Source organism: Prionailurus bengalensis, chromosome A3 (assembly GCF_016509475.1).
Source record: "Prionailurus bengalensis isolate Pbe53 chromosome A3, Fcat_Pben_1.1_paternal_pri, whole genome shotgun sequence".
NCBI classification, from domain to species: Eukaryota; Metazoa; Chordata; class Mammalia; order Carnivora; family Felidae; genus Prionailurus; species Prionailurus bengalensis.
In genome coordinates, this window is record NC_057354.1 from 103013716 (window position 1) to 103032350 (window position 18635).

General features: G+C 45.2%; 2 protein-coding genes and 1 pseudogene across 4 annotated transcripts in view; all 3 read right to left on the reverse strand.

Annotated features, from left to right (window-relative positions):
• The window catches only part of POLR1B (RNA polymerase I subunit B), a 28320-nt gene extending 25068 nt beyond the window's left edge, over positions 1-3252 (reverse strand). The window contains exon 1 of one of the 2 annotated variants that reach the window (XM_043603981.1): positions 2973-3252. In XM_043603981.1, the coding sequence (XP_043459916.1) occupies positions 2973-3149 (177 nt within the window). In that variant the 5' untranslated portion in view covers positions 3150-3252. The remainder of the gene's footprint in view (positions 1-2972) is intronic. The other variant, XM_043603980.1, reaches the window with a different exon arrangement.
• LOC122497176 lies at positions 1024-1749 on the reverse strand (annotated as a pseudogene).
• An 8299-nt stretch (positions 3253-11551) lies between the features above and the next one.
• TTL (tubulin tyrosine ligase) overlaps positions 11552-18635 on the reverse strand; it is a 39430-nt gene continuing 32346 nt past the window's right edge. The window contains exons 6-7 of one of the 2 annotated variants that reach the window (XM_043603982.1): positions 17988-18131; positions 11552-15030 (exon numbers count right to left, since the gene is read on the reverse strand). In XM_043603982.1, coding sequence (XP_043459917.1) covers positions 14916-15030; positions 17988-18131 — 259 coding nt within the window. In that variant the 3' untranslated portion in view covers positions 11552-14915. The remainder of the gene's footprint in view (positions 15031-17987; positions 18132-18635) is intronic. The other variant, XM_043603983.1, reaches the window with a different exon arrangement.

The following is an 18635-nucleotide window of genomic DNA, read 5'->3' on the forward strand; positions in this document are numbered from 1 at the left end:
ACACTTTTGTCAACTGATCAATACATAAGCTTGTTTCATGTACATTTCTATTTAAAGACACCTTACTTAATATATATCGTTTATTCATTAACACTGAACTCACAGCCAACAGCACTAACTCATGACTGAACAAAGGTTATTTAACACATATTTCTTTTAAGGGGTACATCACAGCCTTTTTGCACTTAGAACATGAGATAGCACTTCAGCACTATGCTTGAGGACTCTTTTAAAGAGTGAAATCACCAACAAAACGCACCAGAAGGAGAAAAATTGGACAGATTTAGAAAAGGATACTTGTTTATAGTATGGAACTTGAAACAAGAAATAAAGCATCACCTTCTTGGACCTCAGTTGAAATGGTGCGCACTGGGCAATTCAAAATTTTCACCATTCTGCATGTGGTGGTATGTACTGATTTGTGGGCTATGAATAGATTTTAATGAGTAGGCAATTCACAAAGACGAATTCCTGAATAATGAGATTGAATGTATTCTGAAAAGATGACTGTGAGATTTATCAATTTAGACTCACAGAATGAAGAAATATATCCCCCCCCCCCATATTGGGCAAAACCGTAAATAAACCAAAATATAACAAAGGCTATCTTTCCCTTGACTTTATAAATGTTAGCCGTTTACTTTACTGTTTTATGTAACAACATTTTCCATACAGTATTCTGGTACTAATACTAAGTTGCAGCATCACTATCTGTGCTGACCACACTTTCTACATGTACTTAATCAAAATAACTTATCACAAGAGGCTGAATACAGAAGCAGAAATGCAAATCCAGCTGTCTTCTAATAAGCCAGACATTCAAAAGACAGGAAAAATATAATTTACCTATTAATTTTTCTGCTCTAGAAAAAAAATTTTTTTAATGTTTATTTTTGAGAGAGAGAGAGAGTGCAAGTCGGGGAGGGGCAGAGAGAGATGGAGACACAGAATCCTAAGCAGGCTCCAGGCTCCGAGCTGTCAGCACAGAGCCCAACGCAGGGCTCGAACTCAAGCTGTGAGATCATGACCTGAGCCCAAGTCAGACGCCCAACTGACTGAGCCACACAGACGCCCCTAGAAAAAAATTTTTTAACCATACCACTGTTTTATTAGGGATTTATTCAGGTTAAGTCTCTAGAAATAAGGGAGTCACTTAGGGGGCACAAAGCTGACGAAGCTTCCTCAGATCTCATAACGAACCACCAGCTTAGCAGGCTCTTTGGCTGTATCACTGCCTCCTTCCACCTACAAATTATTTTAAGGATACTGTTTTGGCCCCACAGACTAGTAGGTGGGGTAGGTTTCCCCAACCCAAAACATGAACAGCATAAAGGCCATGAAGCCCAAGAAGTGCTTACACATGAGATTCCAGGAAACAGGTGTGAGGGGATGTGCCCACACGGTTGCTGAAATACACGTCAAGGCCCCAGTGCATCGGTTCACCCCAGTTCAACCTCAGGTCTGGGTGGTCCCAGTCAGACCATGGATCCCTCTCCTGTTGCAAGCCATCAGGAAGCTTCCAGTAGTTGCCTTACCCCATGCCATCACCCGGATGTGGTTGGTAGGTAGTCTGCCACCCACATATTATCCTTCTTGGCAACGGCAGCCTGTTCTTCTGGGATCTTGGGATAGTGCCCTGGAGCATGTCCTTGGTAATGTGGGAGGCTCTCTGTGCACCTAATGGCACCAGGGTCCCAGCTGCCCTTTGAGCCATCGGACTACCAGGACCTGTACCCTGGTCACTGCCATCTTCACCTTCCCCCCCCCCCCGCCAATTTTTTTTAATGTTAATTTATTTTGAGAGAGAGAGAAAGAGAGAGAGAGCGCGAGCAGGGGAGGAGCAGAGAGAGAGGGAGACTCAGAATCTGAAGCAGGTTCCAGGCTCTGCGCTGTCAGCACAGAGCCGGAAGCGGGGCTCAAACTCACGGACCTCAGATCATGATCTGAGCCGAAGTTGGAGGCTTAACTGAGTCACCCAGGCACCCCTCTCCAAAAATATTTTTAATAAAAATGTTAATATATCATTGGTTTATCTTTTAAATGAATTCATATTTTAAAATTTTTCTCAATTTTAATTTCTAATAGAGTAAATACTGATAAACAAAGCTCTTTAGGACCCCTCAAAAATTTTAAGAGTGGAAGGGGGTCCTGGGACCAAAAAGTTTGAGAACTTCCAGTCTATGTATTACTGGCACCTTCAGAGCCCACTGCCTGGGAGACGCTGGCGATGCTAACCAAATGAGACCTTCCCCCACCATCTTCATTTGAACTCTGCTACCGTATCCTTTAGATCAAATCACTTAATGTTGAATAAGTGTCACTACTACTCAGTCTCGCTTTCAGGCCTCAATTATATCTTTCTCAACACCCACCTAATTCAGAGCAGGTGCCCAGTAGTTTCTCCCTTTAAAGCTAAGAAGAACACCGTGGAAGGATGACCTCACATGTACAGTCTACGTACAAATAGGTTCAGAACCTTTTCAGGTAAGTTTCGGAGAGGTAAAACTTCAGTGACATGAAAGCATGTGCGGTGTGAATGGCACACCCACCATAGCATAGCGCCTTCCTCACTCTCACGCATGCAGACACTGGCTAAAAAACACTAAGGTTCCAACCACGAAGAAATCCAGAAATCACAAATACATCTAGTACTCCCCCAGTCGACTAGACTACAAGTGCCAGGCCCCCCGCCGAGCCTGGCACGATCTGGGAGAGCTATTTCGGATTATACTGTGATCTCCCAGCCATCTCTCTGGGAACCCTACCCAAGGCCACTGCCCCACTTACCCCAGCATCTTGGATCTATCCCGCACCCCTCGCCACACAAGCATCCTCCCACCCACCCCCCTCGTCCAGCCCGCGGGGTCCTTCTCCTGTGCCCGCCTCGAGTTTCGCCTCATCTGGGGCCTCGTCGGAGCAAGTGGCACCGGAGATCGCAGAGCGACTGCAGCCTGGAAGGACGCCGCGCTCACCTGCACCGCGTGGCTGAGGCCCTCGCGCACAGCGTAGTTGAAGGACTCGACATGCGCCCGCGTCAGTTCCTGCAACGCTGGCTTTTGCTGCTCCCGCGGGATCCCATAAGACGGGTCAGTCAAATGCTTTAAGCTGGGCCCCTTGGGCAGGCTCTGCCACCGGCCGGCGGGATCCATGCGTCCTCCTGTACACAGGGCGCCAGCGACGGCTCCGCACGCGCCGGGAAGAACGGCAGGCGCCCCGGTGCCCACGGCCTGCTGGGAAATGTAGTTCTTCTGGTTCCGCCGGCCTTGGCCCTTCCATTTTCCTGCGCCGACTTGAAACCTAAACCTAGGAGTGAGCGGGCCGGGATAAAGCTGTACGGAGCCAAAATGTGGTCTCCCCACCCATTTCCCCTTCCGCGGGAAGGAAGGCAGAAGCCGGCTTCACGCTACCTCTGAGCCCAATTCAGCGTGTGATCTGTTCAACGTAAATTCGCACTGATGATTAGGCCCGGAGGAGAGCTGTCATCAGAGATTTATTCCCTTCCTATTCTCCGTGATCGTTTTCTGAGGCTGATGCCTGATGCTGACCTTGGCTTCAGGAAAAAAGCAGATGTTGGGCACCAGACTGCTGTCTCTACCCAACTCTGAAGTCGTGAAGACTCTTCACAGTGAATGGGAAGGAGTGCTCTGCCCTCTCTACCCCCTCTCCACATCTAGATCCGAGGCCTGGGGGGAGGGGGAGGCCGTACATCCAAGGGGAGGTCCAAGGAGACGTCCAGCTTTAAGTTTCTATGAGTGCTATGAATCCCTTACCAGCCCAGAATATGGGGTTATCAAGGAATGCCTGCAGTTGTTTCTCAACTTTGTGTGTGTGTGTAACAGTTGTATTCTGTATTGCGACACAATTGACATAAAATACATTTCAAGTGTAAACGTTAAGTTTTGACCTATGTGTACAACCCATGAGGCCATTACGATAGAAGATAGGATTCAGTAGGCGGAAAGGGAAAGATTAGGGCCTGAGGTCCCTCAGTGGGGAAAAACACATTTTGGAACAATGCTGGGAGTGTCTGACCACAGCAACACCCTCAGGCATGAGGTTCCTCTTAAGAAAAGTAACAGAGCCTACCTACTCCCCCTCAGGTTTCCCTCAGGAATTTGACAAAAGACCTAAGTGTGGCCATAGACCACCCCTCATACAATGTAGAGGAGCCAATCAGGAATGGACAACCCAGCACCTAGACCTATGAAGCCAATAAGGGTAGAATCTGAGAAAGAACAAGAGGGAAGGGAAAGCACTCAACCGAGTGAGCCACCCAGGCACCCCTCCACCTCTTCATTCTTCAAAGTGGCAGGACAATGAATCCTGGGTATTGTGGTAAAAAAATCCTGCAATACCATCACAATTAAGATAATGAATTAATCCACCTCCTAAAAATGTCCTCCTGCCCCTTGGGAATCCATCCCTCCTGTCCATTTCACCTTTACCTAGGTCAGCTGGTTGTTTTCATTCCTGTATCACTTTTAAGTTACCGTTTAGGGCACCTGCGTGGCTCAGTTGGTTGAGCATCCAACCTTGGCTTAAGTCATGATCTTGAAGTTTGTGAGTTCGAGCCCCGCATCTGGCTCTGTGCTGACAGCTCAGAACCTGGAGCCTGCTTTGGATTCTGTGTCTCCCTCTCTCTCTGCCCCTTCCCCGCTCAGGCTCTGTCTCTCAAAAATGAATAAACGTTAAAAAAAAGTTTGTTTTTTTTTTAAGTTACCTTCTGTTTCTATGTTGACACCATTAAACCTACCAAGACGTGTGCAGCTGTAACCTAAGTTCTGTCTTCTCCCCCTTTACTATCTCTGCTCCTTTTAAGGAAAACTCTCCTTCATGTCCTCTCCCCTAGTCAAGGACTCCTAGAAGGCCAGAGAAGGAGGAGATTATTGCTGGGGCAACCATTTGCATCAGCATACAAATTTGCTGGAAAAGCTGTTACACAAAACAAAACAACAAAATAACTCACTGATCACTTGTCTCTCTTCAACTACCAAGTCTCTTTAGAATACAAGTTTTATTTTATTTTTCAATGTTTTTTTTTTTTTTTTTTTAATTTATTTTTGGGACAGAGAGAGACAGAGCATGAATGGGGGAGGGGCAGAGAGAGAGGGAGACACAGAATCGGAAACAGGCTCCAGGCTCTGAGCCATCAGCCCAGAGCCCGACGCGGGGCTCGAACTCACGGACCGCGAGATCGTGACCTGGCTGAAGTCGGACGCTTAACCGACTGCGCCACCCAGGCGCCCCAGAATACAAGTTTTAAAAGGGTTGATCATCCTATCTCTCCACTGCTTTCAAGGATTATCCATGTTACAGCACCTTTCAATACTTCATTTCTTTCATGACTAAGAATCCATTGTATGGATGCATTACATTTTTAACACTTAGAATTCAACACCGAAGCTATCTGTTACTGGGCTTTTCTCTATGAAAAGATTTATTATTATTAATTCAATCTACTTGTTAGGTCTGTTCAGATTTTATCTTCTTGAATCAGGTTCATCAGTTTTGTGTCTTTTTAGAAATGTGTGCATTTCATGTAGGTTATCTGTTTGTTGGCATAAAATCATTCATAGATCCTCTTAATCCCTTTTTATCTATGCTTTAGGAATGTCTCCTTTTTGTTCCTTATTTTAGTAATCTGAGTTCATTATTTTTTTTTCTTGGTCAGTCTAGCTAATGCTTTGTCAATTTTGTTGATCTTTTTGAAGGACCATCTTCAAAGTTTGTGCTTTTGGTCTCATCCATTTTCATTTGTTTTGAAAAGGTCTCATTTGTTTTTCTATTCTCTATATCATTTAATTCTACTCTCATCTTTATTATTGCTTTGTATTTAAACTCTTCTTTTTCTAATTTCTTTCTTTTTCTTTTTCTAACTTCTTAAGGTAGAAGTTAGTTTATTGAGAATTCCAAGCAGGATCCACACCACCAGCTCAAGCCCCACTTGGGGCTCAACCTTACAAACTGTGAGATCATGACCTGAGCCGAAATCAAGAGTTGCACACCTAACCGACTGAGCCACCCAGGTCCCTGAGACATATCTTTTTTTTTTTTTTAATGTTTATTTATTTTTCTTTTTTCTTTTTTTCACACTTATTTATTTTTGAGACAGAGAGAGACAGAGCATGAACGGGGAAGGGTCAGAGAGAGGGAGACACAGAATCCGAAACAGGCTCCAGGCTCTGAGCTGTCAGCACAGAGCCCGACGCGGGGCTCGAACTCATGGACCGCGAGATCATGACCTGAGCCGAAGTCGGACGCTTAACCGACTGAGCCACCCAAGTGCCCCAATGTTTATTTATTTTTGATAGAGAGTGGAGTAGGGGCAGAAACAGAAGGGGACAGAGGCTCCAAATTGGGCTCTGTGTTGACAGCAGAGAGCCAGATGTGGAGCTTGAACTCACCAACTGTAAGATTATGACTTGAGCCAAAGTTGGACACTTAACGTACTGAGCCACCCAGGTGCCCTGATTTGAGATATTTTTTTTTTAGTTTTATTTTTTTTTAATTTACATCCAAATTAGTTAGCATATAGTGCAACAACGATTTCAGGAGTAGATTCCTTAATGCCCCTTACCCATTTAGACCATCCCTCCTCCCACAACCCCTCCAGTAGCCTTCTGTTTGTTCTCCATGTTTAAGAGTCTCTTATGTTTTGTCCCCCTCCCTGTTTTTATATTATTTTTGCTTCCCTTCCCTATGTTCATCTGTTCTGTGTCTTAAAGTCCTCATATGAGTGAAGTCATATGATATTTGTCTTTCTCTGACAAATGCCCTCTCTAGCATAATACCCTCTAGTTCCATCCATGTAGTTGCAAATGGCAGGATTTCATTCTTTTTTATTGCCAAATAATACTCCATTGTATATATATACCACCTCTTCTTTATCCATTCAACCATCGATGGACACTTGGGCTCTTTCCATACTTTGGCTATTGTTGATAGTGCTGCTATAAACATTTGGGTGCATGTGCCCCTTCGAAACAGGATACCTGTATCCCTTGGATAAATGCCTAGTAGTACAATTGCTGGGTCATAGGGTAGTTCTATTTTTAATTTTTTGAGGAACGTCCATACTTTCTTCCAGAGTGGCTGCACCAGTTTGCATTCCCACTAGCAATGCAGGAGAGATCCTCTTTTTCTGCATCCTGATTTGAGATATTTTTTAAATATGGTCATTAAAAAATATAAATCCCCCTTTAGGCATGACTTTAGCTGAGTTTCATAAGTATTAGTATGTTGTGTTTCCATTTTCATTTATCTCAAAGTACTTTTTAATTTTCCTTGTTACTTCTTTGATCCATGGTTACTTAGGACTCTTTTTAATTCCCACATATTTGTGATTTTCCCAAATTTCTTTGTTAACAATTTCTAATTTTATTCCATTGTAGTCAGAGAACATATGTATTATTTCAGTAATTTTTATTTTTCTTAAAACTTTTCTTAAAAGCAATATCTACATCCAAAGTGTGACTCAAACCCATTACCCCAAGATCAAGAGTAGCACATTCCACTGACTGAGCCAGACAGGGCCCCTAATTTCAACAATTTTTTAATTTACTGAGGCTTTATGGTATACCATATGGTTTATTCCAGAGAATGTTCCATGTGCACTTGAGAAGAATGTGTATTTTACTTTGTTGGGTGGAATTATCATCTATAGATATTTCTTAGACCTAGTTGGTTTACAGTGTTTTCTATTTCCTTGGTGATCTTCTGACTTGCTTTTCAGTTACTGAAAATGAGGGGCTGAAAATTTCAACTATTGTTGGAACTATTCCAACTATTCCAAATATTGTTGAACTATTTCTCTCTTCAATTCTGCCAGTTTTTGCTTCATGTTTCTTGGGGTTCTGTTGCTAGGTGCATATTCTTATAACTGTTATACCTGCTTGATGGATTGATCTCTTAACCATTATAAATGTCCTTCTTTGCCTATAGTAACAATTTTTTTTCTTAAAGTCTATTTTGTCTAATATTACTATGGTCACTCAAGCTCTCTTTGAGCTACTATTTGCATAATTCCCATGCAAAAAACATAGTTCCCATATTTTTACTTTCACTTATTTGTATCTTTGCATCTAAACTGTGTCTCTTGTAGATAATAGAAAGTTGGATTATGGTTGATTTGTTATTTATTTTGCCAGTCTCTGCTTTTTTGGTCGTAGTATTTAATCTATTTATATTTAATGAAATTACTGAGAAGGTAGGATTTATGTCTGTAATTTTGCTATTTGTTTTCTATATGCTCTATATCTACTTCCCCTATTTCTTCATTATTGCCTTTTTTGTTAAATAGATATTTTCTAGGGTACGTTTTAGGTCCCTTGTCTCTTTTACTGTATATTTAAAGTTATTTTCTCAGTGGTTGATGTGTCTTTGGTGTAGATCTCTTTGAGTCTGTCCCACTTAGAGTTTGTTGGACTTCTTGGATGCATTTAAAAATTTTTTTAATTTATTTTTTATTTGAGAGAGAGAGAGAGCACATACATGAATGGGGGAGAGGGGCAGAGGGAGAGGGACAGAGTCTTAAGCAGGCTCCTCAGTCAGCATGGAGCCCAATGTGGGGCTTGATCCCATGACCCTGAGATCATGACCCAAGCCAAAATCAAGAGTTGGACACTTGGGGGGCACCTGGGTGGCTCAGTTGGTTAAGCATCCAACTTTAGCTCAGGTCATGATCTCATGGTTCATGAGTTTGAGCCCCATGTCAGGCTCTGTGCTGACAGCTCAGAGCCTGGATCCTATTTCAGATTCTGTGTCTCCCTCTCTCTCTGACCCTCCCCTGCCCACCTTTGTCTCTCTCTCTCTCTCAAAAATAAACATTTAAAAATTAAAAAAAAAAAAGTTAGACACTCGGCTGACTGAGCCACCCAGGCGTTCATTCTTGGATGGATGCATTTAATGTTTTTCATCAAAGTGGAAAGTTTGGGGCTGCAATTTCTTTCATTATGATTTCTGCCTCTTTCTCTCCTCTCTTCTAGGATTCTTGTTATATATATGTTGGTAAACATATACATATCTGGAGCACTGTTCATTTTTGTTCATTCTTTTCGTTCCTCAGACTGGATGATCTTGATTGATTTCAGATTCACTGATTCTTCCTTTTGCCAGCTCAAACCTGCCTTTGAACACCTCCACTGAATTTTTCATTTGCACTAATGTACTCTTTAATGTCAAAATTCCTACCAGATTCTATTTAAAAAACAATTTGTATCTCTTTAATGATATTCTCTCTCTGCTGACACATCATTATCATTCTTTCAGTTCTTTAAACATTTTAGATAGTCTTGTGTATAAGACCAATGCCTGGGCTTCCTCAGGGATGGTTTCTACTGATTGCCTTTTCCTTCCATGGGCCATACTTTCTTATTTCTTTGCATGCCCCATAATTCGGGTTGAATATCGGAAAATTTTAATAATATAATGGGGCAACTTTGGAAGCCAGATACTCTATCCTCTGCAGGGTTTATAGTTGCTGTTTATTCTTTAGAGTTTCCTGAAATAATTCTGTAAAGGCTATATTCTTTGATGTGTGGCCAGTGAAGTCTCTGCTGTTAGCTTAGTGGTTAACTAATGATTGACAGATTTCCTTAAACACTTGGACTAGTAAGTCTCCCAGCCTTTGCCAAGGGGTTGTGTGTGTGTGTGTGTGTGTGTGTGTGTGTGTGTGTGTACTGGGCGTGCCTTCATGCCCAGGAAGGCAGTTTACAGCTCTGCATTAATTCTTCCTGCTTCTGAAGATCCTCCTGGTCATATAAGCTGAGGCAATTTAGGTCTCCCCAGGCATGCACAGAGCCCTATACATGTGTGTGGCCTTCTATAGTCTTCAGAAACTTTTCACAACTTCCAATGGACATCTCATTCCTCACCTTTTCCTTCTCAGTTTTTTGGTGGGCTTGTTCTTCGTTCCAACTCGTGTAGTCTACTCAGGAAATTGAGGTGCTAAATCAACAATTGCTGCTGATTATTTTTAACAAACTCCCCCAGGGAAAAGGTTGTTTACACTGGGCACACTTTGAGAAATGTCAAAGACAAGCCCTGAGATAAGGACTTAGATGGAATTGCCAGACAGGTCAAATAATGACAATTCACTGGGAAAGGGGCTTTGGAGGAGCTCCAACCCCACTCTGTACCCTCCCATGGTTGCTAAACTCCTGGGTTTCACCATGATTGTGGGGCTTTTCATTTCCAAGGCTACCATGGAGCTAGGAAAAGGGGGATGAAAATAGAGCAATTTAAAACATTACAAAACTTGCTGTTCTTACCAAAGTGCAACCATTTTTCTTTAATAAATATTTCTGGATTGTTGCAAACCTTTGGTTAACTTCCAGACAGTTTCTGCCAGTGTTCCCATTGCTTTCATGGAGAGACAATTTTCAGAGGACAGCAACACTCAATCTGCCTTTGGGGATGCTTTGGGGAAGACATCTTTAAAATATCACTGAACCTCTGGGGCTAATGGGATAACCCCATCTTCTTTAAGGAGAAGGGGCAGCTACTGACAGCAAGCAGGACCAGCCTCCAAGAGAAGTCCTCCACAAGCTTTGAACCTGTCCACTCTCAGGATCCTAAGTAGTTTCCTGCTCGGGTCCATGTGTACTTGTCCCTGCACCCTGCCTGTGCAATCTACATGGTGTCTAGTGGGTATGTGTTATATAGCATATCAGAAACTTGTTTGGAGTGCTTAACCAGCCAGGCTTTGCATTTATGGAAGGCCCTTTCTCTGTGTCAGAAGTGTGTTTATGGAGTGAAAGCAGCCATATATGGGAAAGATGTCCAGAGCATTCAGCCTCATCATGCATGAAGTCACAAGTTAACTATAGTTTACATAAATGACACTAACTGCCAGAGGTGTGCAAGACTTACCATATACCTGGCCTTAGTAAAGTCTTAGTAAAGACTTCATGGCCTTCTGGCTGATTGTAGAATCCTTTCAGAAAGCCCCTCTACCTCTTCCCTTCTCACAACCATGGGACTCATCTGACAATCTGCATCATGATTCAGACAATATACAAGACATGTAAGACATGGACTGGATTTTGGCTGTGGAAATTGTTCCAACGCTTCACCCTAGAAGAGCTTATTACACTTTCAAAAGACAATCTGTTGGCTTACGTATTCAGTAACATGCTGGGGTCAGCCAACAATGGCCACATCTGGCTTGTGTTTGTGTGTACTAAAAAAAAGAAACAAAAATAAAAATAATTTAAAAGTAGGCTCCATGACCAGCATGTAGCCCAATGTGGGGCTTGAACTCATGACCCCGAGATCAAGACCTGAGTTGAGATCGAGAGTCAGACGCTTGCCCATCTGAGCCACCCAGATGCCTCTGTTTTAAATTTTTAAAGAGTTGGTTAAAAAAAAAAAGAAGAAGAATATGCAACAAAGAACCTGTTTGGTTTGCAAAGCCTAGAATATTTACTAATCTGACCCTTTCCAAAAAAAGTCTGTCTACCTCTGAGTAACGAAGTCATGGATTCAAATAGCCAGTGCTCTCCTAGGACAGTCAACAACCACCATAAGATGATAGAACCCAAGGGCACAAAAATACTTGAAATATTACTTTACTTTAATGCTCTGGGAATTTTAAACATTCATAAAATCACCTTATTTTCAGAAGTCATTTCCTCTTAGGTACAGATCCTGTGTTCAGGATCAGAGACAAGTGTGTCACTGCATTTTTGCCACAGCAGCCACATGCTGCAGGAAACCTAACTCTGGCACCTTGTCTTCTCTAGTAGAGTCCCCCCCAAGCCCACAACAGGGCTGGGTCCACACGTGCTGGACACAACCTTGGCTGTCAATGAAAACACCCTCTGGGAGCTTCACCGCTGCTTGCGGATTCCGTGGATCCCATACGTTTCCAGCACTGCTAAGTCTGAGATAATGATCCTGAGGCACTAGTTTGAAACATCAAGTCAGCTGGGAAGTATGCCGGCACCTGCTCCACTGTATCCTACAGACACGGAGGCACTTCAATGTTCTGGGTAAAATCGAGTTTAGGATTACGCCAGGAGTTAAGTGTGAGGGAAGGGGCTTTTCTCTCAAGCGTTAATAATCTTACACATATTTAACAGATTTATAATTCCTGTCTGTTTACATTTGTTGTCAGGGCTTCACAAACTGTGTGAGTAAATGAAAGCACGTTTGCGTTTACAAATGCTGGGACAGGAAGCAAAAAGAGAACGTGCTTAGACAGCAGTTGCCTGTATCAGGGCAACAACATGGTCATTCTTAAAGGAATGCCTATCCTTCCAAAAGGAACTTTAAAAAAAAAAAGTCCTAGGCCTGATCTGATTATTCTAAGGTAATAATGCATTTGTCTTTCCTTCTCAAGCAGTGGTTGAAGGCATCTCAGAGCATACTGATGCCTGACGTTTGGATTCGATTGGTCAGAGGTGGGAGAGAGGGGGAGGGTGTAGACACCAACATTTTTTAAAAGCTTCCCCAGTGAGTCCAGCATACCGTCAACACTGAGAACCTTGGTACTACAGGTTCTCGAGTCTTCCTAATTTCACCTGTCCTCACTAAACGCCCTTGAGGTAGTCCCTGGGTCAGGCAACAATTTCTTCCATGAGATAAGAAACTAAGGCACAGTGAGGTTAACGAGTTCATCTCACACTGTGCAGCTAAATGACACCACCAAGACTGGAATCATCTCCAAATAAAGAACATCTCCTCCCCCAGCAACTGGCGAAATGTACTCGGACTGCACATATAAAGACCAACTGAAGAGCGAGGCATAACCATCTGTGCCAAGGATATCATGGAAGGGTATGGAACAGTTCAGAGGCAACCATCCCACTTGATTGAAAATAAATGCATAAAATAGATACTTATTTGACACCATGTGAGGAATGAAGCAGAACCTTCTTTTTAAAGCCTTACTTCCCTCACGTATATGCTACTGATTTAAATTTCTTAGAAAATCCATCAAGATCCATGAACTTCCAACATGTATTCTTAGCTCTGTCACTGTAAGCGCTGGAAAACTCTCAAATGTCCCTTGAATTTGGGTCGAAAAGATTGTTACAAATCTGCGTTCACATGTGATAGCACTACAGAAACCTCCATGCTTTCCCCAAAACCAGTCCACAGAGACCTCCCAAGGACTCAGACACTTAGACTTTCTAGACACTAACCCAACAGTGCTGGGCGGCCAAGACTGACCTCCACCACTAACTGTTTTATTTTGCTCTGGATGCAAACCTCATTATCTGTTTTCTGGGTAACCACCCGGGCTTTTGTCTTGTAATTCCAAATTCACAGAAAAGCTAAACCAGCTGGGCCCTTCTCCTTCACCCCGACATAATGCCATCACATCCTACACCCACTGCTGCCATCTATGAAATATTCCTTTCTTCACTGTAAGCTCCCACATCTCATCATGTTTGAGGAGGCGTTGCTCTCTTTTCTCTTTTTAAAAGTCTCCCTGACTACAGAACTGTTGTCTGGTGACAAGTAGAAAGAATGATGGAGCACATATATACACGTAGGAAGAACACAGCATGTATTGGACAGGGGGCCTGCTGTGGTTCCCAGCACACTCTATGGAGGACCTGTTCAGTCAGCTCACACTGAACGCAAGTAGCATCTTGTTCTTCCCACTGGTAGTGATGCAGCCTCCTGAAACATCTACAGAATATTTGATCCAGTAAATGGAAACTACACCTAATAGGACACATTTGTTGACCTCTAAGATGCTCTGTGGAGCTCTGAAACCATGTCTTCCCCAGGCCAGACATACACCCGTTCGGAGCCTCACCCTGATGTCAAGAGGCAGAAGCAGAGAAAAGAACAAAACCCTGGAACAAAACCTCTTCCAGCTCCTGCAGGAGGTGCTTGGAGAGCAAGAAAATGGAGGAAAGCCACCTGGGTCTGGGGCAGTGCCACCTGGTGGCGGCGGTGGGGTGTATGTGGAATTCTACTCTCCTGCCCCCTAGAGGGGTTTTTACAAAAGTTAAAACAGCAACAACAATAACAACAACAACAACAACAAAAAGAGAACAAAAGGGAACTTTGCAAAAGTGCAGGTAGAGTTCTGGTTAAAACCAAGATAACTGAGAATCATCATATTTCAAAGATCCACCATACCCAACTATTAAGTAAAGCAAGACATCGTGTTTTTTTTCTCTCTCATGCTTATTTGATGCTTATGTTGTGGCAAACTTGCTGTTTGGTTTCTAAAACATGCACAGAGCAGATCGAGAGCAGCATTTGCCGTTTTGGTGCCCAGCCCACAGCAACCCTGACAGGTGACTGACCAAACACCATCAGGAACGTGGTGAGGAAAACCCCCTTTGCCGCGAGGTGGCGCCTGGCACGGAACCAAGGACTGTTGGTACATGCTTGTCCAGACTCCCACGGGCAGGGTGCTGTGGAGAGGGATGGGCGGGGAACGCATCGGCCACCTCCCGAAAGCTATCACATCCGATCCCTGTCCCAGACAAAAGGGTTGGAGCTGGGCATAGAGCTAAGGCACTAAGGCTGCAGCAGGTGGAAAGACACCAACCAAAGGTCCAACAGTCTCGATCCCCAGGGAGGAGAGGCGCTGCTCACAATGCTGCCTTAGGATAAAAATTGGATTTTTTTTTTTTTTTTAAAGAACGAGAACATAAAATAATCAAGTCCCTGTCTTTTCCCCTTAGAAGAATATTGTAGTCTCCCCTCAGAGAAGTTTGCCGCGGTTTTCACATCTCGACAGCAGTGCTGCGAGCGCCACCTGGGAACCCCTGAGCAACCACTCTTCAGGGAAGTCGCCTTTTTTTCTCATGCTCTCTCTTCGATCATGGCTTGGCCGGTTGCCTCTCTTTCTCCAGTTCTGGCTTGGGAACGAGCGATCCTGACCTTTCACCTTCCCCTGGAGCAGGAGCTCATGCTTCTTCTGAGGCAGCTCTGGGCGCCTCCCTGGGTCACAGCTTGATGAACGCGGCCGGCTGGACGTGCTGTGGCTCCACGTCTGGGGGCGGGAAGACACTGGATATGGCTATGTCCACGATGCCCTGGCACAGTTCTGCATAGAGCTTCCTGAAACGGGTTTTTAGAAATATCACTGAAGATGTTCATCAAAACGTACATGAAAAGTCATGATGTTTATCACCAGGACCTGCCCTAGATGTTCCATCTCGTGACCAAATTTATAAAACTGGTTTCCACCGTACATACGAATGCTGCACGAGGCATGGCATGAAGATAAAGCACCCCGTTAACAAACATTTCTAGAAGGTCTCAGGTGAACAAACAGCTCCTGCTCTCACCGGCAGGAAAGACGGGCAATTTTCAAGGGTAAGTCTTTCATCTGGCCTGTCTGCAGTGGGTATACTGCCCCCTCTCTGTGTGGCTGAGGAAACTCCAGGAAAGACAGCTAAGGAGTCACCCAGGAGTGACAGCTAAGCCAAGATCTGGAGAACGAGTGAAGTCAGACAAACAGTAGATGACGGGGGTGGGGGCTGAGTGGCTCAGTCAGTTGAGTGTCTGACTTCGGCTCAGGTCATGATCTTGCGGTTCACAAGCTCGAGGCCCATGTTGAGCTCTGTGCTGACAGCTCAGAGCCCGGAGCCTGCTTTGGATTCTGTGTCTCTGCCTTTCTCTCTGCCCCTTCCCTGCTCATGTTCTGTCTCTCTCTCAAAAATAAGTAAAAACATTTTTAAAAATTTAGAAAAAAATTTAGAAATTTTTAAATTTTAAAAATTTAAAAGAGGAGAGGAGAGACAGACCCAAAAAGGCAGAAGGAGGGGGAAAACAGGGAAGGGGAGAGGAGAGAAAGAGAGAACATGTTGGGGGAGGGGGAAGAGAGGGGCAGCGCCCATGGAAGGAGCAGTGTGCACGGAGAGTGGGTTTTACAGGGGCAAGAGCAGAAGAGGAGGTCCCTGTTGGAGGCTCTTGGCAAAAGCGTCCACGGTGATGGAGGATGACCTGTGGGAGAGCGAGGGCAGGGAAGGTGGATGGCAGGGGACTGCCAAGGCTGGAGGCCAAGCTGACAAGCCTCAAGCCAGAATCTGAGGGTAATGGAGAGAAGGAGGCCGGATCTGGGTCGGGATTCCAGCTTAGATTCTGTGCAGAGGGGAGGTGGTCATTCACGGGGACGGGAGAGCCTGGGACAAGGGGTGCCTCTCAGACAGCCACAGACATCCTTCCAGGCCGGTGGGCAGGCCGGTGCAGACACTGGTCTGGAACTTTGGCTGTGATGCAATTTGGTGGTTTTAAAATTATGAAGTTGAATAAGATCACGTTCAGAGAAAGCGTAATAGAGAAGACAAATAGCCAGGGTGATGAGGAACAGGGGGCCAATCTTGCCCACCCCTCCTCAGGCAAACCCTCCCGGTACAGAGTGTGCCTGAAGCCACAACAGAAGAGCATCTCAGCAAGGTGTGAGCAGCTGCCTCAAACACTGCCGAGAGGCTCAGGGAAGTGCAGACAGAAAGGGGCCGCTGGACTTGGCAACGTGGACTCGGCTGGGGACCTTAGAGCAGTTTCTATGGGATGGAGGGGACAGCATCCAGCCCAGAATGATCCACGGCATGCATGAGGGCAGAGGAAGAGGAGACGGCCTGAGCAGGCGCTGCTTTCTAGAAGTTTGGCTCTGACCCGAGTGGGGAGGAGGAGTCTCTGGAGCAGGACATGGCATCAGGGGAGGGCTCTTTTCTGACAGTTGTGGAAATCTGCTGTGCACCCACGTGCTGATGGGAACCACACCCTGAAGGGGGAGAAAGGATGATACTGTGAATGAGGAAGGCCAGGGACGTAGGACAGGAGTGGGGATAGGGCACGGAGCACAAGGGAGGACAGAACCTTTACTGCAAGGACAGGGGAAAACGGGCAGGCTGAGGTGGATCTGGTGAAGAGAAGATGTGAGCTGGCCTGCTCTCCCCCTTGCTTCAGTCTGCTCACCTCTCCTTCCTCCTTCCGACTCAGTTCCAAACACCACCCCTCAACAGCAGCCCTTTGCTCAATGATATTACTGTTCACATCCTTTACCAAGGATAAAATGTCCCAGCTTGTAATCTGTATTTGTCTGGTCCTCTGTCATGCCCGCAGTCTCTCTAAGGGCAGGGTCTGCACCTCTGCTCATGACTGTGACTCAGGGCCCAGTACGGGGCCTGGCGAGTTGGGGGGTACTAACGAGTACTGGTCGGCTGAAGGGAGTGCCGAACAAGACGAATCACACCCACCATGTCGCAGCCACTGAGCGCGTGGCAAAGGCCTGGCTGCTAATGAAAGAGCTACTTGTGTGTTAATACTGCCCCTTGTAGGTTTGGGACTTTCTCCTAAACCTGTGGAGGAAGATCACCTCAACTCCTCCAGGACATGGATGTGGGGAACCATGGAGGGGTTTCGACCTGATGAAAGTGAATCTTTAGAAAAACCAGCAGCATATGAGGATAAGGTCCGTCTGACTTTCCCTTACATCTAAGGCCTCCATCATGCTTTTGAGGGCACATTCTGTTCATCTGTGCAACTCCCATAGCGCCTGGCATGGGGCATGGTTCCACTGGATGCTATGTCCCCCTTCTGAAGGCTCTCCCCTCCTCCCCTTGATGCATGTGACACTCTTCTCTTACATACCATTTCTAGCTCCACTGTGCCTACAATGCCTTCTCAGAACACTTCTTGCCCAGGGAGCCCCTCGATTTCTTGGTCATCACCATCCCGGTCCACTCACAGGACCTGCTCCCTGAACCGGTCACACAAGAGGGTCTCCTCTGGCAGTTTTCTAGCTTTGTTGAAACTTTCATAGCAACTACCGCCCACTTGAGCACAGACTACTGCTCAACACACATGGGGGAATTAGGAAGGACTGACTCAGCAAAGCCCCCTGACCCCCGCCAGCCAGGGTCCGGCCAAAGGATACCCTCCCTGACAGCAGTTACATGGTCTACACTTGAACACTTTGGTAATGGGAACTCACTACCTTGCCAAGATAGGCTATTCCTACTGTGGAACCAACTTCCCATTTGTTAAAACGCAGTGGTGTTCAGGCTTACTGGGCACAAGCTGGGGCGCCGTTGACCTCAATGAGCCAGACCTTCAGCTCCTCGTCCACCATGAAGTCAAAGCCAAAGAGCTGGAAGCTCTGGTAAGGGAGGTGCCTGGTGCTGATGGCGGGCTCCACGCTCATGAGGCAGCTTCTGTGGGGCAGAGTGGGAGAGCTCGCTGAGAACGGGTTGGTTGAGGGAGAAGGAACACAGAAGACATACTTGGATGATTTTATATCAAAAGTGCTGATAAAAATCCACTTTGACTTAGTTTTTATTTTATTAAAAAATTTTTTTAAATGTTTTATTTATTTTTGAGAGAGGAAGAGAAAGAGGGTGAGTGAGCAAGCAGGGCAGGGACAGAGAGAGAGGGAGACACAGAATCCAAAGCAGGCTCCAGGCTCTGAGCTATCAGCACAGAGCCTGACACAGGGCTCAAACTCACGAGCAGTGAGATCATGACCTGAGACGAAGTCAGACGCTTAACCAAATGAACCGCTCAGGTGCCGTGAGATTTTATTTTTAGGTAATCTCTACACCCAACACCCAGCTCGAACTCACAACCCAGAGATCAAGAGCTGCACACTCCACAGAGACAGCTGGGTGCCCCAATTCTCTCTTTTAAATTTGTTACCAACAGATTATTCAAGACAATAC